The sequence below is a fragment of the Bombyx mandarina genome, chromosome 19, assembly GCF_030267445.1.
Source record: "Bombyx mandarina strain Sakado chromosome 19, ASM3026744v2".
Taxonomy (NCBI): Eukaryota; Metazoa; Arthropoda; class Insecta; order Lepidoptera; family Bombycidae; genus Bombyx; species Bombyx mandarina.
The window spans coordinates 1175858-1202043 of NC_143225.1; the positions used below are offsets into that span (position 1 = coordinate 1175858).

The 26186-nt window shown below is 37.9% G+C and overlaps 1 protein-coding gene across 2 annotated transcripts; it reads right to left on the reverse strand.

Annotated features, from left to right (window-relative positions):
* Positions 1-873: 873 nt before the first annotated feature.
* On the reverse strand, positions 874-26186 carry LOC114249493 (nose resistant to fluoxetine protein 6). Of its 2 annotated transcripts, none has more exons than XM_089735182.1 (13): positions 25905-26183; positions 22628-22767; positions 21658-21979; positions 20960-21068; positions 20353-20437; positions 19005-19171; positions 17494-17572; positions 16126-16229; positions 14660-14833; positions 14075-14219; positions 13019-13208; positions 11677-11819; positions 874-990 (listed from the first exon to the last, which is right to left on the reverse strand). In XM_089735182.1, the coding sequence occupies exons 1-13, from the start codon at positions 25984-25986 to the stop codon at positions 979-981; spliced, it is 1752 nt and encodes a 583-aa protein (XP_089591308.1). In that variant the 5' UTR covers positions 25987-26183; the 3' UTR covers positions 874-978. The 2 variants fall into 2 exon arrangements, with proteins under 2 accessions (XP_089591308.1, XP_089591307.1); XM_089735181.1 differs by lacking the exon at positions 874-990 and adding an exon at positions 9971-10118 and having other exon boundaries at positions 25905-26186.

Genomic DNA, 26186 nt, shown 5'->3' on the forward strand with positions numbered 1-26186 from the left:
AATTAAACCTGGATATTACAATATCACGTGGCGGTGTTCGTAAATGAAATTAATGCTTGAACGATGATTTGGGACGATAGTGAAATATTGTATGAGAGAAAATTCTGGACGATGATAATGAGAAGGACATAGCGTGATGTACTCGTATGCCGCCACCTTTGAGATATGAGTTCTAAGGTCTCAGTATAGTTACAACGGCTGCCCCACCCTTCACACCGAAAATACGTAAAATTAAACTAATAAAAGCGAGACTGATCCGTAAAACTAATTATAATCAATATAAGAAATTAAGAAATCTATATCCCTATCCGTATCTATCTCTACCTATATCAATGTAAGATATTTTACTGAGCGAGTGTTTATGGTCGGTAGACCGACAGTCCAAACGTCTTGTATATATGTAAACATACCACGAATGTCGTTAGCGCAATTCAAATATCGCTTATACAATGACTGCCATTACAATCGAACCAAACATGAATAACTTTATCTTAGAGCGATATCACATTGATAGTCTTGATTCAAATGAATCACACGAATGAATAAATAAATAACTGGTATCAAATCACGCACGGTCCCATATTATATACTTACATACATACGTTTAAGTTTATACATATATAAAGAAAAACCTTTATTATTTAAAAATCTTTGAAGAAAAATCCTTTTTTTAAAAGTGAAGTCTGTTATTCAGTAAAAATAGAATTCAGTTTTGTATACTTTATTAATACTGTTTACTGTTTTATTTTTAATAGTAATTTTGAAAGAGGTTTTAAATGTTGTTATCTTATTATATCACAGAAAACACAATTAAGTATTTTATTGTTTATTCATTCTGAAATACTTAATATCACTATACATGTTAAGATGTAGACACCTAGACAAAGAGCAAACAAACCTGTTTATCACATAAATGCTTCCCCGTTGTGTGGACTCAAACCCACGACCCTCGGCGCAACTACTCCGCCGCCGAGTTAGTCAATCAGCCCACTAAAGATGAAACCAAAGTATTTAGTTAATTAGTTTAAATGAGTCATTTCATCCATATCATAAAGTTTTCTATGAAACAACTTTCTTTGACAACTTATTAAATTCGAGAAATAAAGAGCTTTAGCTTAAGAAATTACCGGAACAATATAAAGCTATCTAAATTTAAAAAATTCTTAGTAAAAGTAAAAACGAAAAAACTTTATTATTTAAAGCTTTATTCAAAATTATTGGGGATTCAAGTTAAAAGAAGGAAGGTTTTATTGTTTAAGTTGAATAAGTAGATGAGCTAACTACAGAACTTATCTAAGTATTTGCCTACCCACAGCTTTCAGAATAAGCGTCGAAGCACATTCTCCAACATAGAATCTAATCCTAAGGTCTCATTTGCATTCGTAAATCGAGTTCTATCGAACCCAAACTAATAACCCAAACCGGTAAGATTCTGGGTAATGCAGCACAATGCGAGATTTAGGGGAAATGAATGACTACTACATATGTTAGGTTAGTATGTGTAATTTAGAACAAAAACGATGATTATATACTAGACTAGCTGTACCCGTCCGCTTCGCTGAGCATTTAAAATGAACATTATTATTTCTCACCCCCACAAAGATTCTCATCATAACACCCCCGCAACTGGTGTAGGGAGTCCAAAACCCATATAAATATTAGCCTATCCATTAAGTACATGTATTTCCTACATGGATATCAAGTTTCAAGTCAATCGGATGCATGGTTCAGTAGTTATAATGGAGCATCCGTAAAAACTACTGTAGATTTATATATTAGTATAGATTAGTGTAAGCATGAAAGGGTAAATGTAAAGTAATCAGTAAATGTGAACAATTTTTTTTTGGTATTAGCATTTCACAGGTAGAGATGAGTCAGCGCGTCCTATTTGCTATGATATACGGAGCCAAAATGTGGACTTCATGGTTGGGCAGGTCCACAAGCTTAAGGTCACTCAGCTAGATATGGATAGGGTTTTGCTTGGAGCTTCTCTGAAGGATCTAATCCGGAACGAGGTAATCCGATAGAGAACCAAAGTTATCGACTTTACACAACGGAATATTAGACGGAGACCCGATAGCCGTTGGGGTAAATGTGTTCTTGAGTGGATACCGCGAATTGCCAAACGTAGGACGCCCTCAGCCTTGGTAGAGTGATGATCTATGCTGGCAAGAGTTGGATGAGAGAAGCTGAGAGTCGTGCTCAAGCGTGCAATTGGAGAGGCCTGTGATCAGGACTGCTGTAGGTTGACGATGATAATGAGGGGTGTAGGAATTAGAGCACTACACTAGAGAACCGCGTATTTTTGAAGAACAGGCGTCACAAAGAACCATCCCATCTCGCCAGTTGATAGTGCATCACATTTATCAACGGCAAAGATAATGACCGCAATTCAGTCTTAAGTCTTAGTTTTTTTCCTACCTATGCTGATAGCCTTTAGAGGCTGTTTAAGCTTCTCCTTGTCGTGTAGGTGAACTCACGGGGCTCAATCCGGGAGTGTTGCTAACGCTGGCCCTAGCAAGAACCGTGCTTTGCAGAATCTACCACTGGATCGGAAACGGGACCTACTAAGAAGATCCGGCAAGAAACTCAGTGGGCTGATCACGTCTTAGGTTGGCAAAGCCAAGGCAAGGCATAATATATCAGACATTTACTGAAAATGCTAAGAGCAAACTATCAAACATAATTTTTCTTAGGTTAGTTTCAAGAAGAATCCTTCAACTTATGACTTATACCGCAGAGAAAACTTTAGAAAACTTTTCGGTGGATCAACGTAACTTGTTGCTTTGAAGTTGTTAAGAAATGCCGACATTTCTACTGTTTTACGGTTAACGAACTTTTGAACCTCTCCCCCTCCCCCTCCTACTTCTCTAAGGAGGGAATATAACTTACATAATTTTCTATTCACTCTATGTAGCCTTTGTAATGGTAATAGTTGTGATAGAACTTCGTCTCCCTGGTTAAGTTATTAAGCTTTGAACACTTGAGAGTTTTGAGCTTTTATTAGTTTACACGAAAAGCTGAAAGGGAATTAAGTATGTAGTGTTGATCGCCTTTTTATACTTTTTAAGGGCATATCAATTACGGACGGATCTTTTAGTTAGAGCGCACTGACGAACCCACTAACAGATTCTACTAAGGCAAAGAAAAATGCGAACTGAGGACTTTGTGAGTCCAAAGGCCTGACGAGGAATTTAAGGAATATCCGCATAAAACAAAGCCAGCAAAGGTACTTAAAAAATCGTTTCTAAAACTATATTTATAGTCGGATTTTTTATTAGACGAAGTAAACTGACGTTTACTGTGTTGTCAGTTTTTGATGAAATAAAAATAGTGTTGTGACAAAGTGAACGATTGAAAAAACTCCTGAATTAATGAAATTGCCTCGATTGTCTAGTGAATAGTTAGTGTGCCGAACTGCCGATATCGGGCACGGGGTTCGAATTTTAGCCGTGTTTTGTACATACCAACGAGTTTTCGACGAAACATTATGTTCCTATGGTATCTACCTGTACTAAATACAGAGTGTTTTAAACATTAAGAAAAACATTGCGAGGAAGTTTGTAAGACTGTCCTATTTCCAATGCATCATATAGTTGAAACTATAGATGTATAAAATATAACAATTATAGGTACATAGGTAATGAAAATAAAAAAAACTGATTGTAGTTACATACTACTAGTAACATATTATTATATTGGATCACTTTAATACAATTTTATTGTAAAATATAAATAATATTCTTTTATAGTTTGAAATTAATGATTAACTCTTCACACTCATTGTTCATTTATGTGATTGAACGAGAACTGAACGCATCACTATTACTTTAAATATAGCAACATTATTTCACAAAGTGACATTAGCTACTGTCAGCTGGCTTCGTCTAATTAAAAATCCGACTATAAGATTCAATATTCTTAAGTCGCACATTGTCGTCCGATGTCAGCTGCTAATACAAAATATGATGATGAAAGGATCGTGGAACATTCTAAAACTATAATCGCTGAAGAATACCCGAGACTTTAATTCCTAAATAATTTACATGTATAAACTGCGGGACGAGGATTGTTCAAACAATAGATCCTTAAGAATCGAAAATTGTTTCACTCCAGCAGATTAGACACTTCTTAGAGCGAAATATCCAGTTTCATTGGTGACAAAAGAAAAAAACTAAGCAGAAGGTAGACATTTGTTATGTTCCTAACATCATTTTGCACGTTATGTTCAGCTCAGTCTAACCTTAAGCTTGCAGTAGCCCTGAAATTTACGAAGCTTGATATATCTAAGTGGTTGCGAGCACTTTTCGAAACTAAACATTTATTCAACAAAGGCGGGTCAAAGACGAAGTCGAACCAAGATCTCGTGATGCAATAGTAAGGGCCACTTCACTGGCAACTACAGAAATTAGACGATCTTCGATCGACTCCAAACAATTATCCTGATAATGCAGTCACCGTCGACACCCTAGACACGTCCTTACGGATCCATCAGATCTCTTGCATTAGATACCTTCAGCTCTAACACTAGGAGCAGGCTGAGGAACCCCGGTAGCCGTACTCGTCGAACTCGACAAAGAGGTCGACGTGCAACCTAACCCATGCATCAGCTCGCTGAGTTTCTCGCCGGATCTTCTCAGCGGGTCGCGATTCCGATACGGCAGTAGATTCATTCGCGAAGCAGTTGCTCTTGAGTTGTTAGGTCTCCCTCGGAGGCGCTCGGGCGGTTGTTAGCAAATCCCACCCCTTCTGGCTGAGCCTTTGCTCGCCCACCTGTCCTGGTGAAACTGGATAGGCCTCCGGGCCACCAGTAATCTTTCAATAATACAAAAATATCCAAACAATTATTTCATTATTGAAGAAGTTCTATTTTTCAATTAAGTACAAAACATGTACGCTCAGCTCCTTTGATATATAATTTAGAAATACCTGAATAATAGACAAGAAAAAGGTATAATGAAACTTTAAAATAAAAGTCTTGTCAGAGAGGTTAATATTCCTTCGTAAATTTTCTAAGCAATAGTACAGCGTAGCGAATTTCTAAGTAACTGCTATGAGACTATTTGCTCATTAAAATAAGGGACGCTTCCAAAGATTTTCTCGTATTCAAATGAGTTTACTTTTGTATTGTAATAATATTAGATACGAAATTAAATTCAACTTTACCAGTGTCTGATTGTTAGACATATTGAAAATTGTATGTTTATCGAATTCTTATCACGATTTTGAATTTCAGTGTGTTCCTCTATAGTTTCGGTATAGTATCGGTGTGAATATGGCTAATTGTATGAAAAAAATCTCAATTTCTCGCAACAACCACGTGCTGATGAGGTACACTTCCCCAGGAGCGTAAACAGCGACTATACAAAGTTTCATCATAATCAAACGAATGGCTGCAGAACGGATATACCACTGTGATGGCGCTGACGTAGAGGCACTCCGACGAGATCACCGCCAGATGAGCGTCCTTGGGGTGAGCTGCGAGTCTAGCTGCGGTGTTGACTATTACCTTATTTGGGGTCTGTCTCGGGCGGGGTTCAAACCTAACGCGGGGGAGTACGTGAGATTTGTTTATGGGGTCTTTAATATTTTCAGCCATCGAGTCCCACAAGGCTGTTCCGCCCCGACCCAAAGAAAAAGGACATCATAGACACTGTTACGCTGGTAAGAGTAACGCCATCTATCGCCGAATAGCCGAAACGAATATCAAAGGATCTAGTTACATCTAGAACGCTCGAGATGTACAACGTCATCTATTGTCAGATAGCGGAAACCCACATCGAAAATACTCGACGTGTGAGGAATGTGGTCGTCGTGGCCTAACGGATAAGACGTCCGGTGCATTCGTGTTGAAGCGATGCACCGGTGTTCGAATCCCGCAGGCGGGTACCAATTTTTCTAATGAAATACGTACTCAACAAATGTTCACGATTGACTTCCACGGTGAAGGAATAACATCGTGTAATAAAAATGAAACCCGCAAAATTATAATTTGCGTATTTACTGGTGGTAGGACCTCTTGTGAGTCCGCACGGGTAGGTACCACCGCCCCGCCTATTTCTGCCGTGAAGCAGTAATGCGTTTCGGTTTGAAGGGTGGGGCAGCCGTTGTGACTATACTGAGACCTTAGAACTATATCTCAAGGTGTGTGGCGCATTTACGTTGTAGATGTCTATGGGCTCCAGTAACCACTTAACATCAGGTGGGCTGTGAGCTCGTCCACACAGCTAAGCAATAAAAAAAAAAAAAAAAAATGTTCTCGGTAATTTTAGGGATATGGTATCGGCTATAAAAGCGTTGCAGAGATGGCACGCAGTCAGTCAGTAATCGGAACTACTCGAAGCGAAACAGCAAACGGATCACCTGAAGCGAAGCGGAAGAAGTGAATTGAGAATTTTAAAGTGTTCGTGTAAATTTGTACTTCGGTAGAATTTTTATTTATCCCGAAACCCGCGTGTAACAATATATATACATCACTTGCCTACACTAAATAATATTGAAGCTACCGCCTTCCACGCCTGAGGTTTAGGCTTTTCGCAGCCCAACGCAAGGGAGATACGATCGATGCGTATTAAGCTTCGTTCTGTAGTTAGGGTGTTAAATCATTATTCTATTCACGTTCAAGCTAATTAAGGGCCAGTATTCACTATTGATCTACGTAGCGAGCTGCTTGTCAGTTTGAAGTCGTATGATTATAATACAGTTTTTATTGTAGAGTGCTTTTAGAATTGAAATCGGACATAATTCCGACATGAGTAAATAGTCAGGAGTGAGTGGTTCCCTTATGAGTAGAATAGCACTACCAATATTTTTTGCGTTGATTTCACAAAAGTCAAGTTATAAATTCACTGAGGATTGGAGAGTGACCATATCTGGCTTTATACCAGCATTGCTAGCCAGGAGTGTCAACACGCATTGGCGTATTATGAGCGTGTAGATACCATCTTTCTAGCTATTTCTGCTGCAGAACTATCATGAATATCCCTGTATATGGTGGTTTGTAAATGTGTGATCATGATGTCTCAAGGTGGGTGGCGCCAATAAAGATGTGTACCAGTGACAGTTGGTATTAACTAAGAATTTGCAGCTTTCTCTTTTTTATTATATTTCTTTTTTATTATATTATTTTTGACTGTTTTTTTTTTATTTTTTTTTATTGCTTAGATGGATGGACGAGCTCACAGCCCACCTGTTGTTAAGTGGTTACTGGAGCTCATAGACATCTACAACCGTAAATGCGCCACCCACCTTGAGATATAAGTTCTAAGGTCTCAGTATAGTTACGAAGGCTGCCCCACCCTTCAAACCGAAACGCATTACTGCTTCACGACGGAAATAGGCAGGGTAGACCACTACCCTTGTGAGTCCGCACGGGTAGGTACCAACCTACCCGTGCGGACTCACAAGTGATCCTACCACCAGTAAGAAAGTTACCACCAGCAAAAAAACTTTGTCTGAGATATCACTAAAGATATACCTATATAACAAAACATTGCTCTCTAAATCTATAAAAACTATACGTGAATCCCAAACGCGTTAACAATAATTAACTGTGAAATAAGGACATAATAAAAATGGTTGTCTTCAATAAATAAGGGTGGTGGGACCGCGGGGGGTATGAGTCGGGATCCCTGCTTGTATTGTCTCATTATAATGAAAGCGACAAATGTTGGCTCGTGCTGAATCTATATCTATACTAATATTATAAAGAGGAAATATTTGTTTGTTTGTATTGAATAGGCTACCGAACCGATTTGAAAAATTCTTTCACTGTTTGATAGCTACACTATTCCCGAGTGACATAGGCTATAATATTTTTTGAAAAAAAATTAGTGTTCCTTCTTTATGAAATTCCAATAATGTAACCCAAGGTGTAAAAAACATTACCTAAAATATTCTTTACATCGCGTACCCTGCGAAAATTATTGATGATAGAATAAAATAATGTACTACGACTTTGTAGAACACATTATTATTTACAAAAAGTGTCGCAATAGCATATATGTCTAACTATTATAGTTATCACGCAATAAGTGTTCTTTTATTTAAAAAAATAAATCAACGTCAAATAGCGTTGAAAATTTTGTTACAGTCCCGAGCGGAGCCGGAGCGGGCGCTAGTTACTGATATTTTCACGAACCGTTTTGCTGTTCGTTTTCTCTTCAACGAGGTGAGTGGCCTTTGTACAGAATTTTAAATGAAATTTGGAACGCAGGATTCGAAATGAATATTAAAAGATTCATAGTCTTCTTATAAAGGGTCGGTGTGCTTTTGACACATTCGCTGCCGTGTAGGTCACCGGTGCCCTACGCGTTGCACTGAAGTAATTATGACGATTTCTGTTACTAAGCGCCTGGATTGGCTAACTTTTTATTTATTTATTTTTTATTGCTTAATTGGGTGGACGAGCTCACAGCCCACCTGGTGTTAAGTGGTTACTGAAGCCCATAGACATTTACAACGTAAATGCGCCACGTATCTTGAGATACAAGTTCTAAGGTCTCAGTATGTTTACAACGGCTGCCCCGCCCTTCAAACCGAAACGCATTACTGCTTCACGGCAGAAATAAGCAGGGCGGTGGTACCTACCCGTGCGGACTCACAAGAGGTCCTGCCACCAGTTATCTTCTTTTGTTTGCTAGTGTATTTTTTAGTCTCTTAGGTCCCTTAGAAATAGATTCACGGTCAGTATCTTCGGATTCGTCTTTTCCAGAGTCTACTAGATATACCGGCGCCTTAGTAAAAAAGAACAAAGAGAGAAATCGACGTAGTTACATCAGTGCGCCACGTAGGGCACCGGTGACCTACATGGCAGTCAACGTGTTAACTGCTATTTGTGCCACTATGCCATGGCATTTTGAGTTTAACTTACAACCGCTGACCGTTGCATACAGCCCGAACATGTGACACGTGAATGTCAGCAATTCACCTTGAACTCACAATTATATATAACGTATGTTCTAACTATCACATCGGCATGTATGTTTTTTGGAACGAAGTTCCTTATCGCGCGTTGTGAAAGGGGGCTAGACGGAAAAAATTCTTACGAAAAGTTGTCACGACACTTTTTAGATCCGTCATTCTGACCAATCAACGTGTAGGCGCTTATCGCGTGACATTGCTCGTATCCGATTGGTCCGCGTAATGAGTACAGTTTCTCGAGATAGCGTTTCAACAATAGTAATTTAGTTCATAGTATTGTTTTTTTCTTCTTCACAATGCCGTAATTTATTATTATAACTTAAAAAAATAATTACAATTCCTTCACTAATTAATCGAAAGGAACTTCGTTCCATCCGGGTGTCCCTTGACACCTCTGAAGTTTTTATTGCTTAGATGCGCCACCCACTTTAAGATATAAGTTCTATCGTCTCAGTATAGTTACAACGGCTGCCTCGCCCTTCAAACTGAAACGCATTACGTGAAGCATCACGGCAGAAATAGGCAGAGTGATGGTACCTACCCGTGCGGACATACAAGAGGTCCTACCACCAGTAATTACGCAAATTATATATATATATATATATATTAATATAATAATACCATAGAAACCTATCCAATCCGAAAATAAGTTATTACTTTAATAATAATAAAAAAACATTATAAACATTGCAGATTTTGATGTCACTAGGATTATTACATACCTACATCATAATATAATGATGGTGGTGGTGGTGGTACCTACACGCGTGGACTCACAAGAGGTCCTACCACTATAATTACGCAAATTTTAATTTTACGGGTTTCATTTTTATTACACGATGTTATTCCTTCACCGTGGGAGTCAATCGTGAACATTTGTTAGCGGAATAGTTATTTAGACTCATTCGTTCCACTTGATGGGCTGCATGATTTTCTTCACCGGGCGTTGGAGCTCCTGCGAGGTCCTTGTGCCAATTGCTTGTGCAGCGTATGTGGGAATCTTCAAGAGAAATATATCGTGGGACCGTTTTTAAAAAAAATATCTCTATTTATTAAACAACCTCATTTTTATTACGTGCTTTACGATTTATGTGAATTAGCGCTTTGAAGATTTGAGTCAAGGGAGCCTCTACGACCAACCAAAAGACGAAAGCCCCTGCAAAGCTTAGGGTTACAGTGCCGAGTACGTACATCAGCTGAAAATAATATATAACTTTTTTAGCACAAAAGGTAAGACACTGTCTTACTTGACCGAGAAAAAAAATCCGCTATATGGATGTGTAGCGTATGGATGTGTACCGAGTATAGGGTTCACCTGACATTAAAAGGTTATCGAAGCCCAAACACGGATTTTTACATATCTACGTCATTCCGACTTCGGTCTTAAGTCTCTTAAGTTGAACGGCCGCATTAATTAGGCCCGTGGCAACGGTAACAGCTTAGCAGTGGGCAGTAAGCTTGTCACACATCTGACGAGTAAACAAAGGTAACTCTCTTATAAATAGTTATAACAATGCCCTTCACATGTCCGTAGCCGGAATGAAAGGAAAAAACCTAAAGGTGGGAATTGAAAATAATCTTCATCTGTAGGCAGCAGCAGTAGGGATTGACTGTGCTTCTGTCATTATTAATGTCTATGACCCAGTGCGACAGGTATCCCAGGTGAGAGATTGGCTACATCAAAATGAAATATAATATTAATGTATACAGGTTGCAGATATAATTGTGGCAAACCTTTTATTTATAATTAGAATAGCTTGTTCGTCACCTCACCCTGCGAGGTATCATAGAGATGGACCCATTTAATTATCATCTTTTCACCTTTCAACTTTTATTGCTTAGATGAGTGGACGAGCTCACAGCCCACCTGATGTTAAGCGGTTACTGGAGCCCATAGACATCTACAACGTAAGTGCGCCGCCCACCTTGAGATATAAGTTCTAAGGTCTCAAGTATAGTTACAACGGCTGCCCCACCCTTCAAGCCGAAACGCATTACTGCTTAACGGCAGAAATAGGCAGGGTGGTGGTACCTACTCGTGCGGACTCACAATAGGTCCTACCACCAGTAAAACTGGGGTGTTCAAATCCCATATTGAGTACTGAGACAGAATGTGATACGATGAGGGCTTGTTTGTACCAATTATTGCTATTTCCCGAGGGATTTCGTCGATTAATCTAATTATACCATACTACATTCTAGTCTTATTTCGCCAGTTGATTATCCAAAAACCCAGATGGTGGCGTACGTAATAATCACCGTAAAATAAACATATTTCTAGAAGTAGAAGGTGTTTGCCTTATTATGTAAACTAGAGGTCCCGCAGTAGTCGAAATTCGACTATAATTAATTGGAATTGTAAGTTTGTACACTATTATGATTGTATATAATACTTCTATAATCACAAATTTCGTCAAGACTACACTTTAAAAAATATTAACAAAGACATACAATATTTAATCTATTCTCAATTTGACAACAGACGTCAAGAACAAAAGTTTGATAATAAATAGTATGCATGCGTGTGTGCGTCAAATACATGATATGCAGTGTGTGTGATGTTTTCTTTATTGATTTAATGTATCTTTTATGCATTATTTAAAAAAAATATTAGCATTGTGCACTTCTTCTCTATATTCTCTATAAGTGTGGAAAACTTCATACTCCTCCGTCCGCGCAATTTTCGTAAAAAGGGATACAAAGTTTTTGCTTCACGTATTAATATATAGATATTAATTATTGAAATCAATTTACCATAACGATAAAGGATGTATGTATCAGGGCAGCCTTAGTGCCAGTGACGTATCTGATAAGGCCAATGTGAACTAAATATGCACTGTACGTTAGTTTACTGGAAATAGTCCAACCATTCCACTCCAAGAAACTTGTGTAGATATCTGTAATAATAATAATATATATTTACTAACAATCACGCCACGTTAACTGGTCCCGTGACAAGTTCGTAAAGAACTTGTGTTACAGGTACCAGATAACGGATATAAATGTAAGATTTTTATTATACACATACATATATTTAATATACATCCATAACCCTGGAAAAGACATTTATATTTATCATACAAATATCTTCCCTTGGCGGGATTCGAACCCGCGACCCCCTTATGTAGTGACCATGTCACTTACCACTACACCAGACGGCCGTTAAGTAGACGACCGTATCCGTAATAAAATAATTATCAACGTTGCTATGAATACAGCACTAGCATCTAATTTGTAGCCTGTTGTATCCTCCTCATGACCCGTTTGGACCACGTTCTATTTGCAACACTTCTAACAGTTATTTTCTAGCATAGTTCATTATCCAAACGAATTACAAAAGACTCATATAAGTTCTGCATCTCTACAAAATAATCATCTCAGTCTTATAATAACGGACATTATTGGAGGGTACGAGATAATTTAGAGACCTGCTTTTGAAACTTTAATGGTATTGCTTACGAATAATTTTACAGTTTAGGGTCCTCCGCGACCATGATAACTGTAAAGTATGCGAGATTTAAGATATAAGAATAGAAAATGAAAACTAAATACTAAGTTAAACATTAAAAGTAGTTTTAGTGATATCTACGTCTCCCGAAAATGCTACAGCTAAGATTACCTTCATCTGAGATTACTTACAGTTCTGTAAAATACGCTGTAGCTCAAACGTTCTATTTTTCCATTATATTTTTTATAATTTGCACACAAAAAAAACTATACAATATTAAATTGGAGTACTCTGAGGAATTGCTTGAGATGATACTATTATCTCTTTTTTACCATCGCACCGCCCGCCAGCGAAGTAGAGTTCATTCATACTACCTGGAGCCACTGCGTTCATCCACAGTGCGTTTTCAGAGATCTTTTTGTCACGTACCGTCCGGCTTTAGAATGAGCTCCGCTTCAAGGTGCTTCCCGAGCGCTATGACATATCCTTCTTCAAACGAGACTTGTGGAGAGCACTTAACGGTAGGCAGCGGCTTCGCTCTGCCCCTAGCATTTCTGAAGTCCATGGGCGGCGGTAACCAGTCAACATCAGGTGGGCCGTATGCTCGTCTGCCTAAAATTGAAATAAAAAAAGTTGGTGAATATTTACCTTCAATCTTAAATATGCAACCCAAAATTAAAATGGCCACAAACGTGTTAAATAACATTACACTTGCAGCCGAGAAAATTACTTTCATATAGTACATGGACATAGCGTCTCGAAACATAATGAAGATTAGTCCTGTGTAAATAATACCGACCAGCACTAATGGTATAAGCCATAAAGCTTGACGATATTTCTGAAAAAAAAATAGTCATGGATAATGAACTTTATCAAAGATACTAAACTAGTAATAATTGTCCATCATATGTATCATCACTGTTCGACGTTAGCAAAGCCAAGAGCAGAGCCAAGCCGCTGCCTACCATTTAATACTCGTTTATACTCGTCCATAAGCCTCGTTTAAAGAAGGACATGTCATAGCGCTCGGAAAACAGTAGAGAAGAATTCATTCCAAAGCCGGATGGTACGTGGCAAAAAAGATCTCTGGAACCGCACTTTAGAATTTAGATGAACGCAGTTACATCATCTCGTTTTTACCATCTGACCACCCGTTACCGGAGTAGAGGTCATCAATACCACCTAGAACCACAGCGTGCAAACGAAGCTTGTGGAGAGTATTAAATGGTAAACAATAGCTTATCACTGCCCTTGGCATTGCTGACGTCCATGAGCGCTGGTAACCAGTCACCATCAGGCGGGCCGTATGCTCGTTTGCTTACAAGGGCAATAAAAAAATTATCCTTTCCAGATTATTTTCGCTACACCCCCCACTATCACCAGCCACCCATCCAAAGTCTTTTAAAGATAGTCCTCAGCTGGCTGCGGCTTGGCTGTGCCCCTGGCATTACTAATAGCTATGAGCGACAGGGACTATCCACCATTAGGTTGGCGCTATAATGGCAATTAATTTTTTTTTGCCATCACTATCGTGCCAGTTATTTTTCTAAAGACGGTTTGTATTTCAGTTTATGAGACAAGATAGGATGTTTTTTTCTATGCAAGAGAGAATTTGACCTCAAAGGTGTCGTCGTGATCTTTAATGCCAATGAAAGCTATTCAAAAACGGAATACCAATTTAACAAATTAATCCTTAGTGCTTACCTTGAATTTTTCGATATCATGGTTCTGGTAGGTATAGGCAATGTATCCTAGAGTCAGGCCGATAACACAGGCCGGTAGGTTCGTGTGACCGAGAACGTATAAGTGAATGAAATTTTTATCTCTTTGAAACAAATAACGCGATTGTCTGAAACAAAAACAACTTTATTGGCGATATATGTGAATATTATCAAAATTAGTTTTACGATTTAATCTTGCCTTCTTTAATGTGATATCTATAAAATTTTCTTTGTATTGTGGTAACTTCGCTATATATTTTTCTACAAAAAAAATTCGCTATTAAAATTGTGAATTGTTACTATTGGTAGGACCACTTGTGAGTCTGCGCGGGTAGGTACCACCGCCCTGCATATTTCTGTCGTGAAGCAGTAATGCGTTTCGGTTTGAAGGGTGGGGCAGCCGTTGTAACTATTCTGGGACTAGAACTTGTATCTCAAGGTGGGTGACGCGTCTACGTTGTAGATGTCTATGGGCTCCAGTAACCACTTAACACCAGGTGCACTGTGAGCTCGTCCACACATATAAGCAATAAAAAAAAAATTGTATAAAGAATTAGGTACTACTTACTCGGGAGTCATCGTGAGAATAGGATCCAGATTGTGATAGTAAGTATTCCACATTCTAAACAAGCATCCGATCAAGAAGAGTGATGTTAAAACGATTTTTCTGCTTTTGACGCTCTTGAAGAAGACAAAAACGCAAATACTGACACAGTAGAGTTGCATGTCCGCTGCTAGGTACCTGGAAATTTTAATTTTTGTTAATTCGATCTTTGAACGAGCACAAAACTATTCTGGCTTTAAGCTGTAACCGGATCCCATAGAGGTCAATAACTTAAAACCCACCTCGAGACATGAATTCCGAATCTCAGTTCTAAAGTAAGACTAGCTGTACCAGTCCGCTTCTGTGGCCATTTAAAATTAACATTATTATTTCCCATCCTCACAAAGATTCTCGTCTTTAACGCCCACGCAACTGGTGTAGGGAGTCCAACATTCATATGTTAGCCAATCCATTAAGACATGTATTTTCTACATGGATACCAAGTTTTAAGTCAATTGGATGTACGGTTCAGTAGTTATAATGAAACACCCGTAAAAACTACTGTAGGTTTATATATTAGTATAGATGACTGACCCATCCTTCAAACCGGTACGCAATACTTTGTCGCGGCAAAAATACAGAACCCTCTACTTCCAATAAAACATTCAAAATATTTGCAATAGTTCGTAACGTCGTTGTTAATGTCAGCCAGCAGTGTTATGAAAATCATTAGCTTATTGGCGAAGTCCGGTGAGGCTAGAATGGCCCCTCGAGGCTACAGGTTAAGTAGAAAAATTGGTTGAGACACTTATAATGATCCACTGACGGATCCAAATTCAATGTGTTTACCATTCGTTCAAAATTAATACTTTCTTCTACAAGTTCATGGGAAACAGTAACGAGAAACATTATCACATTTATTCTGGTGATGAGGCATTCACCGATACCTACAGAAGAACCTACCTGCCTATACCATCCTGTCTATTTCTGTGGAAAATTATAAGAACATCAAATATAACAATAAAATGGAGACTCCAAACTTTGTCTTAAGCCAGGTTGCATCTTTGAAGATGAACGATTAACCCATAAGTAGTGAAAAATATTTGGCGAGTCGACCTCCGACAGCAAATTAAGAGCCCATTTTCTTGTAAATACGATAGTCTTATTGTGCATGTTTTTTGCGAATGACCGATTAGAAAATCATATGAAAAACATTCTACGCATTTTGTAGATCATTAGAGAAAGAGGTTTACCTATCTAAGAAAAAATGGACGGATTGCGTGAAAGACGATATGTGTAAGAAGGGAGTGAGCGAAGAAATGGTATATGATAGAGGAGTATGGAAGGAGAAAACAAGTTGCGTCGACCCCAGGTGAGTGGGAGAAGGGCCAGAGAATGACGATGATAGGGCGGAGCTGAAAATTTTTTATAGTAGGTATCAGATATATTCGTATTATTAAAGCAACCTAATGTATTTTGTCTTCCCTTACCAAGTTTGTCCCATGCATTCGGAACCGGTGAAGTAATTATTCACGTACAGTAAATGCATCCACCAGTTTCTCCGGCAGTCTTTAACTTCGTTCCCAATAAATCTCTGCACAAAAAACTTTTAGTATTGCACTTTTAAAGTTCGATACCCCGCATAACATATATGTACCTATTGCAATTTCATTGGTCTACTTACTCGTAATTAGAGATCGTTAACTTAGAAATATTATTATTTTCTTTGATTATCGCGAGTCGTAGAGGATATCATAGCATATTATTTGCGATGTTTCAAGGTATTTACAGTTCCCGTAGTCACACTGGACAACTAAGATGTTATTCGACGATATGTCAGTAAAAATAATAGTAGTTTTATTTTTGAAGTGAAACTTCTAACGCGACTTCCAACAAGGTTGCGTTAAATGTTTAACGCTCCTGGGGAGGGGAATAGAAAGAGACAGAGCGAGAGTGAATGCGTGGCACTCAAACGCATGCGCGTAGTATACCTACAGGCCAGCGCGAGCGTTAGCAACGAGTAGCGTCTAATATTTTAATGAAGTATTTAAATATATATATAATATATATATTTATTTTTCTATCTATAATTTAAAATACATATATTATAAATCTTGAAGATGTCGCATCTCTTATACATAGCATCTCCTATTACAAGAGCAATGTGATTTAAGGATAAAAAATGCAAGAAAACCATAATACTACACACCGAAAAAGAAGTTCTCAGTAACACAAACACAATAAAATTGTGACTCAGCCGATTTTTGAATTGTTTCATTGTTAAAGTATTTAGAAGAAACAATAATTTTCTCACAACTTCAAGACGGCGACCGGTACTAAATGATTCATGTACTTCAACGATGAATTGATACTTGACCTTAAGATATAAAGATGAGTACACATCGTTTTAAGAAATAAACTGAACTAATTTAACACAATGTCTGGGAACTGTCTTCGGAAATAAAGATACATCTTAATACTGGCGATTTCAAAAACGCCACAACTATTTGCACGAAATCTGATACATTGGCGGTGGGAATTATGAGTTCGCGCGGGTAGGTACCACCACCCTTCCTATTTCTACCGTGAAGCAGCGTTTCGGTTTGAAGGGCGGGGCAGCCGTTGTAACTATACTGAGACCTTAGATCTCATATCTCAAGGTGGGTGGCGGCATTTACGTTGTAGATGTCTATGGGCTCCAGTAATTACTTGACACCAGGTAGCTTGTAAGGTAGTTCACCCACCTAACCTACAAAAAAAATACAAAATAAACAATATTTAACTAAAGCACTGGATTCACTGGCGCAAACAGTATGTACGCAAGTAAATAAAAACCCACCACAAAATTAAGGGCTCACCTGCCAAAGAGGACCCGAACCTATATGTCTCATCCAGGTTGATGTGAATCCCAACAAGAAAGCATACGGCAAAGTTAATCTACAAAAAAAAAAAAAACAAGTTTCTTTAAAACCTGTTCAACGAAATATGTTCAAGGATCAGACAGTATTCAATATTCTCCATTACAGTTACTGAATTCACACATATCACCGTATTATTGATTGAAATCATTTGTGAACACGTTAGTACGTATATCTTTATTGAAATTGGTATCTTTTGGAATGAAGTTCCTTATGGGACGATGCGGAGGGGTACCCTAACCGGGAAGAAACGTCCGTAACGTAAGATTTTTATTATTTATGTATAGTCTTAGTGTGATGGCTATACAGTGTCTAATGTATAGTCTACGTGATGACGGTTATTATTATTCATATAAATAGCTGTTTCTTTGTATGTTATTATTATATATTTTTTATAAATCATTGTGAATAAAATAAATAAGCTTTGTAAATTAGTTTTTATTTTATTTTTATCAATAAAAAAATCTTAATAAAAAAATTATACCCGAATAATTATTTTCTTTATACCTCGAATAGAACTTAAAATTAATAATTTTATAATAAGGAACTTCGTTAGTATACGGCGTCCCACGACACCACACATCTTTTTTTTTATTAGCCCTGGAGGCAGACGAGAGCATACGGCCTACCTGATGGTGAGTGGTTACCGTCGCTCATGGACGTCAGCAATGCCAGAGGCAGAGCCAAGCCGCAGCCTACCGTAAAACGTATGAACATCGGTACAGTTTGTCGATTATGGCGAAGAGGCCCCAAACGAACAAACGAACTGGCCCCAAATAGAGCCCAGTAGAAACTCACTCACCGGATCTTCTCAGTGGGTTTTTTTTTTATTGCTTAAATGGGTGGACAGCCCACCTGATGTTAAGTGGTTACTGGAGCCCATAGACATCTACAACGTAAATGCGACACCCACCTTGAGATATAAGTTCTAAGATCTCAGTATAGTTGCAACGGCTGCCCCACCCTTCAAACCGAAACGCATTACTGCTTCACGGCAGAAACAGGCAGGACGGTGGTACCCACCCGCGCGGACTCACAAGAGGTCCCACCACCATTAAAACGGGGTCACGATTCCGATACAGCAGTATAATCTGGGAAGCACTGCTTTTGCTAGGACGAGTGTTACCAAATTCTCTCAGGTTGAGCCAATGAATTCACCTACCCTTCACTAGCCCCTTCACTACCAGCGAATAGGTAGGCGAAATAAAACCGGTAAAGTCGCACCGCTAGATAGATAGTATACCGAAGGTGGTGTCATTTACGCCACAAGGAATTCCACACTTCTGCACTTTCATTTAAAGTTAAATATCGTGTGTAACTACTCAGACTAGACTTTGTGTGGTCAATATTTGCTTTAGTTATTTATTAAGTTCCTAATTAGGTACATTTGGTGGACTAGCTAATGCATGTCTGGTATTAAAGGTTATCGAGGTAATCGATTAATAACTCACCTTAACCATCTAATGAATATAAACTTCAGAGCGGTCATGATACTTGCGCTCTTTTCTTCGACATCCAAGCAGTATTTGATAACAAAGAGACATCCCGATATGATAAAAAACGTTTGCATGATAATTGTACCATTGAAAATTATGTAGTAAAAATAGTTGTTGAAAAACTGAAAATTCCTCGGTCAATTAATAAAAATATTATTTAGAATCTATTCGAACACGACTGGTCGCTTCATTGATTAATTGATGAATGAATCAAGTGCCATGGCGTGTTTGAGTTTAATTGAATTTCATTGTCTCAAAGGGCTTCTAATTAGCTTGCCTAATTATGTCCTTTAAATAGTGTTAATCAAATACTGATTTCAGTAATCGTAATTTTTATATAAACTATTGAACGAGCTCACAGCTCTCTTCATGCTAAATGGCTACCATAGAACATTTGGAACCTCTGGGTCTGCGGAGGGACTTCGGTTCCCTCTGTATTTTGTACCGTATGTTCCATGGGGAGTGCTCTGAGGAATTGTTCGAGATGATACCAGCATCTCGTTTTTACCATCGCACCGCCCGCCACCGGAGTAGAGTCCATCCATACTACCTGGAGCCACTGCGGTCATCCACAGTGCGTTTCCAGAGGTTTTTTTTGCCACGTACCATCCGGCTATGGAATGAGCTCCCCTCCACGGTGTTTCCCGAGCGCTATGACATGTCCTTCTTCAAACGAGGCTTGTGGAGAGTATTAAGCGGTAGGCAGCGGCTTGGCTCTGCCCCTGGCATTGCTGAAGTCCATGGGCGACGGTAACCACTCACCATCAGGTGGGCCGTATGCCCGTCTGCCTAAAAAGGCAATAAAAAAAAAAAAAAAAAACACAACTTTGATGATGCCACCCATTTTGATATATTATTATTGAGTCGAAGTCTTAATTAAATTATATAAAGCCTGCCCTGACTGCTTTACGACAGAAATAGGTTTACAATACGCTCTATAATCGGTAAATTCCGGTTGGTGATCGCAGTGAGTAATACTCATAGAACTATGCTCCGGCTAATCCTTTAAATATTTTTATGACATCCTTGGGCAAAGATCTTCTGGATCAAAACTAGGCAAGCAAAATGTGAGCCACTTCGAGATATGCTGCTAGTTCTTAAGTACCCGAATCAAACGACAATTAGGGAGTATTTACCCTATGTCAATGTTTATGGCAGACAACACTTATTGTCAGGTGCTATGTACTTGACACTTGTTTATTTTTGGGCATCGCACGCATTAGCCTACGGTTATTCGCTAACTGAACAAGGGTTCTATTAAGGAGTGTACTCAACAGGCAAAATAATGTAAAAAAAAACTTACCGATTCAAAATATTGGGTATTGCTCATGTAGTTAGTGACTGGTAGAAATGAGTGAATGGTTATTACAAACACCATACATATAACTCTGAAAAAAAAAAACGAAGGCCTGTAGTCCAGTTATTTCATGCAGTCACCGACGTGGAGCCTAACTGCACGAGAATATTTATTTATTTAAATAAGTACTGCCACATCACAAACATTTAACATTGAAAATAAATTTAAACTATTTAATTTATGGCCTGATGCATGTGACAACAATGGCGTACATATAGCATTGGGAATTCATCAGCTCGAAAATGGAATACAATAATAATAATAAAACAGTACTATTCTTTGAAATATTAATAAAAATGTCATGTCATATCAAAAAGAAGAAAAGAAGAAATGTTAATACAATGTCAAGCAAGAATAGTTGATGTAATTGTACAATTTTCACCCCGTGGTCTTACCCTGACTCTTCATTATCTTTTCCTACTTTTTATCTTTAACGGCTACCTGTTCTACGAATAACGTTATTTGTCCTCAGAGCTTTAGCATCAATTCGAGACCCTGAAGGTACTGAGCTGCTGTGCAAACTTATATCATAAATAGTTAGAAATTATCTCACTTGATTCCATTAATGGGCTTTAAGTTCTTTAGCGTCGATAAATTCGTTTGGTCGGGCGTCGCAACCAATCGGTTCCAGTTCTGACGTAAAGAGAAACACGATACTAGCCCTAGAACAATTTAGAAATCTATATTATATAAAAATGAATTGCTGTTCGTTAGTCTCGCTAAAACTCGAGAGCGACTGGACCGGTTTGGCTAATTTTGGTCTTGAATTATTTGTGGAAGTCCAGAGAAGGTTTAAAAGGTAGATAAACATGAAAATACTCGGAATTAAATAAAAATCACAATTTCGTTTTTCCTTTGATGCGTCCCCCGTCGGACGGATTCCTTTTGATTTGTTTTAAGTTTATTTTATACAGAAGCTTAGGTCTTTTATTTATAGATTGAGGCACTACAAACTCTGCCGGGTCAGCTAGTACTTTACATAAATGCTGTTGATGGTACTACTGCAGAAGAGATGCCATACCTCATCTGAGGACATCGGGTCAGTTTCTATTCTATTACAATGAATCAGCATCTCTTGGTACAAGATGTACTGCTCAAATTGGCACAAATAGAAATTGTTAATTGTTTTCAAATCATATGAGGATCTATCTACACTAATAGTCAGTGATCACTGTAGGTCATGGACAAACGCATTATCGGGGGCATAGCTATGCCATCGCCTAATTGCTAGTTGTATAATGTGAAGATTACCTTGAGCAAACTGGCAATTAGCGCCAAAAAAATCCAGTAGACTTCCCAAAAGGTTCAGCGTGATTATTATTGAACACATAACAGCTACAAAAATATCTGGACCGTCTATTGGGATTTCGTCAGCACTTGCTCCACAATATAACGGGTCTTTCACTCTAGTTTTCAGTTTATAATTCTTCCAAAATGTATCATTGAGCCATCTCTCTAGTGTCATTTTCCTGTCAATCAATGGTTCTGTTCTGTTTTTATATTTCTTCGTAATGCAAATTCCGTAATCCAAATTCGAGTGATTGTAATGGATTACATTTTCAGAAGAATATTGCTGTGAAATGTAAAAAAAAAATATTTTATTGCATATTTAGCCTTAATATAGTTGCCAGTCTATGGGTGTGCCATTAGAATACTTAGGAGATTTGATGGGAATTATTAATTTTTTCACCAGATTTTATAGATGTTCTTCTTTAAAAGAGGCTCGGGAGAGTATTAAGCTGTAGGCAGCGGCTTAGCTCTGCCCCTGGCATTGCTGAAGTCCATAGGCGACGGTAACCACTCACCATCAGGTGGGCTGTATGCTCGTCTGCCTATAAGAGATAATAAAAAAAAATTGTTTATAGATACTAGTAGAATCGATACGTTCATCCATTGTGCATATTATTTTGAAATGATTTCCCTTCCAATCTTGAGTACTATGACATATCCTTCTTCAAACTGGGCTTAAGAAAACTGCTACTTCATAGAGAACGCGCTATCAGGTGTGTCTACACTATACACTCTACAGCATATACATAGGTTGCCACACAGCCTACCTCGGCCGGGTATTGTCTTATCCGAGGATCTGGTCGCGGGTTGTTAAGCAATAGTGTTTTGGTAGATTCAATTCGAATATGGTTGACCTTTTGGACGCCTTTCCCAAGCCGTATTCAGAAACCCTGCAATTTCCTCTTACTCCAAAAAATTATGTGATTATTACTTGGATCATGTTCAGAAGTGCACTCGGTTCATCAGACACCAGAGCGAAGTTGATGTCACAGTACACGCCGCCAGGATCGAAGAAGCACTCCTCATATGGATCTAAATGGTAGACTGGAGGCATTTTAGCATATTCTGGTCCTAAAATGAAATATCAGAATAGAATGACAGAAATCTGTATATTAATAATACGTGAAGCAAAAACTTTGTACCCATTTTTACGAAAATAGCGCAGATGGAGGAAAATGAAATTTCCCACACTTATAGAGAATATACAGAAGGAGTGCAGAATGAAAATTTTTTTTAATGCATAAAATATACATTAAACCAATAAAGAAAACATTACACACCCTAACATGTATTTAACTCACACACGAATAAATATTATTTTGTTTATTGTTAAACTCTGTTAAGTTGAGACAAGATTGATATTGATTTCTTTAATATTATTTGTCATTAGTGTAGCCTTGCCGAAATCTGTGATAATAGAAGTAGTATTTGACAATATAACCGTAATAATGTACACACTTATAATTTAAATTAATAATTATAGTCGAATTTCGACTACCGGGCGACTACTAGTATGTTATTAATACGCTTTTATTAGTTTCATACGTATGTTAGTATGTAACGGAATCTTTGAACATAATTTTAGCCCCCGGACTAACGTTGGATTAACTCAAAATTTGGCATACTTATCAAACCAAAACAAAATTTAAAAAACCGGCTATGGAATAAGCTCCCCTCCACGGTGTTTCCCGAGCGCTATGACTTGTCCTTCTTCAAACGAGGCTTGTGGAGAGTATTAAACGGTAGGCAGCGGCTTGCCTCTGCCCCTGGCATTGCTGACGTCCATGAGCGACGGTAACCACTCACCATCAGGTGGGCCGTATGCTCGTCTGCCTATACGGCAATAAAAAAAAAGGACCGATAACAAATCAATATTTTAAAAAGTTAGACTAACTATTATTTATTTTTATGGTATAAGGTACGCACTTCGGTAGGCGGACGCAATTAATACCACTTTAATTTATTCAACAGATGTTTTATTACATACATTGTTATTTTACGGTTTGTTACCACCATTTTCTCATGTAATGAGTTCCCATGATCACGGTAGATGAGTCTTACCCGTTTAACGATAGTGTAAAATTTAAAACAAGATGATTTTTTCCCTGCCTATTGGCTAGTAGATTGATGCTATTTCAGCTACGCCCTGACGGGTAGATGAGATTACGGGCTCACACTGATAGAATTTACTAATAGTAGCCCTAGCAATAGCAGTGCTTCGCAGAATCTACCACCGGATCAGAATCGCGACCCACTGAGAAGATCCGGGGAGAATCTCAGCGGGCGTCTATTTTGTGATTAGTTGTTACATAAGTATCCACCCGCTGGGTCAAGGAAAACTGCCGCTGTATTTTCTCGTGGGAATGAGATGGACGAAATAAAAGGTGGCTTACGTCACTTGAACTAAAAACTAACTGTAAGAACATGTCAATTAATTACTTAGTTTCTTCTTCAGAAGAAACAAACACACTTTGATATTTATGATATTGAAGAATATGAACTCAATAGGATTAGATATTAGGTATTTAAGTGTACCTTGAATAATTTTCTTCAATGTTTTTTTTTTATTGCTTAGATGGGTGGACGAGCTCACAGCCCACCTGGTTGGTGTTAAGTGGTCACGGCTGAAATAGGCAGGGCGGTAGTACCTACCCGTGCACAGGACTCACAAGAGGTCCTACCACCAGTAATTACGCAAATTATAATTTTGCGGGTTTGATTATTATTACACGATGTTATTCCTTCACAGTGGAAGTCAATCGTGAATATCAATTGTTGAGTACGTATTTCATTAGAAAAATTTGTACCCGCCTGGGATTCGAATACCAGTGCATCGCTGAACACGAATGCACCGGACGTCTTATCCTTTAGGCCACGACGACTTCAAAATGTATATTATTATTGCAGGAATAAAGTCTGGATTGCGGGATGTAAAACAGCTTTTGCTTGTACGTACTATAGATAAACACAGGCAATATAATGGCATATTTATTTATTTATTGCCTAGATGAGTAGACGTACCTAAGTGGTTGCCGTAGCCCATAGACATCTACAACGTAAATGCCGCCACGGCCACCTTGAGATATGAGTTCTAAGGTTTCAACATAGTTACAACGGCTGCCTCATCCTTTAAATCGAAACGCATCACTGCTTCACGGCAGAAATAGGCGGGGTGGTGGTACCTACTAGTTTGGACTCACAAAACGTACCACCAGTACACAAATTATAATTTTGCGGGTTTGATTTTTTTCCTTCACCGTGGAAATCAATCGTGTATATTTATTTATTAAGTACGTATTTCATTACAAAAATTGATACCCGCCCGCGGGATTCGAACACCGGTGCATCGCTAGATACGAATACACCGGACGTCTTATCCTTTAGGCCGACTTTAGACGACTATTTTTTTGTATACACATGTATTTTAGACAGGTTGATGACTAAGAGAGGTAATTAAACTCAGCGAAGATCTAGCCGTAATGATTATAACGAAATTTAGATTTAAATGGGCAAATGGGCTTATATGGTGGTCACCAGTTTCGCAGCGTGAACCACTCTTGGACTTGGGTTGGAGTCTTAGCTCTATTGTAGCTTTCAAATCACAATAAGTGATTAGTTTGCGGAACAAATAGATATGATAGCAGTACCTGACTAGAGGCCACTAGTACTAGAGGCCATTCCATCGGTAATGAAAGGGAACAACAGCAAAAATACAAACACAGATGAATTCACACACGTTCGCACACAACGCATTCTAACATAGATACCTATACACACACATTAAAAAGTTCAAGTTGTACAGCTGTTAATACATAAAAATACACTTATGATAACTGAAATTATGCCAAATAATAAATTGGCGGATATGCATTATATTAAATATTGTCTTTAAAAAACCAATTCGCAGCTTAAAGAATTTATTAATTTATTTAATTTATTTTTGAATTTACAGTCATTTCGTTAGTTTTTATCTTCGTCTTAGTCTTTTATCTTAGTCTTTTTTTCGTTATTTTTAATAATTAATTTAAGGATTGACATCTTAAGATTAGATTTCGTTATATTATGTTACATAGTTTCTTTCTTTTTTAACACTGACATTAAAATTTTGAAGAGAAAGAGAGAGATACAAAAAGTTGATTATTAAATAAGTTTACTCGTTCAAAATTCAGATGAGCTGTTACATTATTAATAAATAAACAAAATCTTACCTTTCAAATCCATTTTTCCGGCACAAAATCGGACACTTATGAACAAGAAAAAGCATAAAACACGAAAATACACCATTTTCATTTAAAAAAAAAAAACAAAAATCTCAGAGACAATCACCAAATTTCAAACTTTATTTATAACTTCTCGAGACGAAAAATACATTTAAGTAACTGATTTTATACAATTAACGCATTATATTATAAATAAATAAATAACTGTACACGACCGACACAAATTGGCATTGACTTGTCATGTTCATTGACTGACTCCAAATAAATATC

Coding starts and splice junctions, on each gene's coding strand:
- LOC114249493 (XM_089735181.1), bottom strand. CDS start 25,986: ATGAAAATGGTGTATTTTCGTGTTTTATGCTTTTTCTTGTTCATAAGT. Junction 20,438..20,959: donor AAGCCCATTAATGGAATCAA/GTGAGATAATTT, acceptor TTTTTTTTTCAG/AGTTATATGTATGGTGTTTG. Junction 14,834..16,125: donor GAATGCATGGGACAAACTTG/GTAAGGGAAGAC, acceptor TAAAATTTCCAG/GTACCTAGCAGCGGACATGC.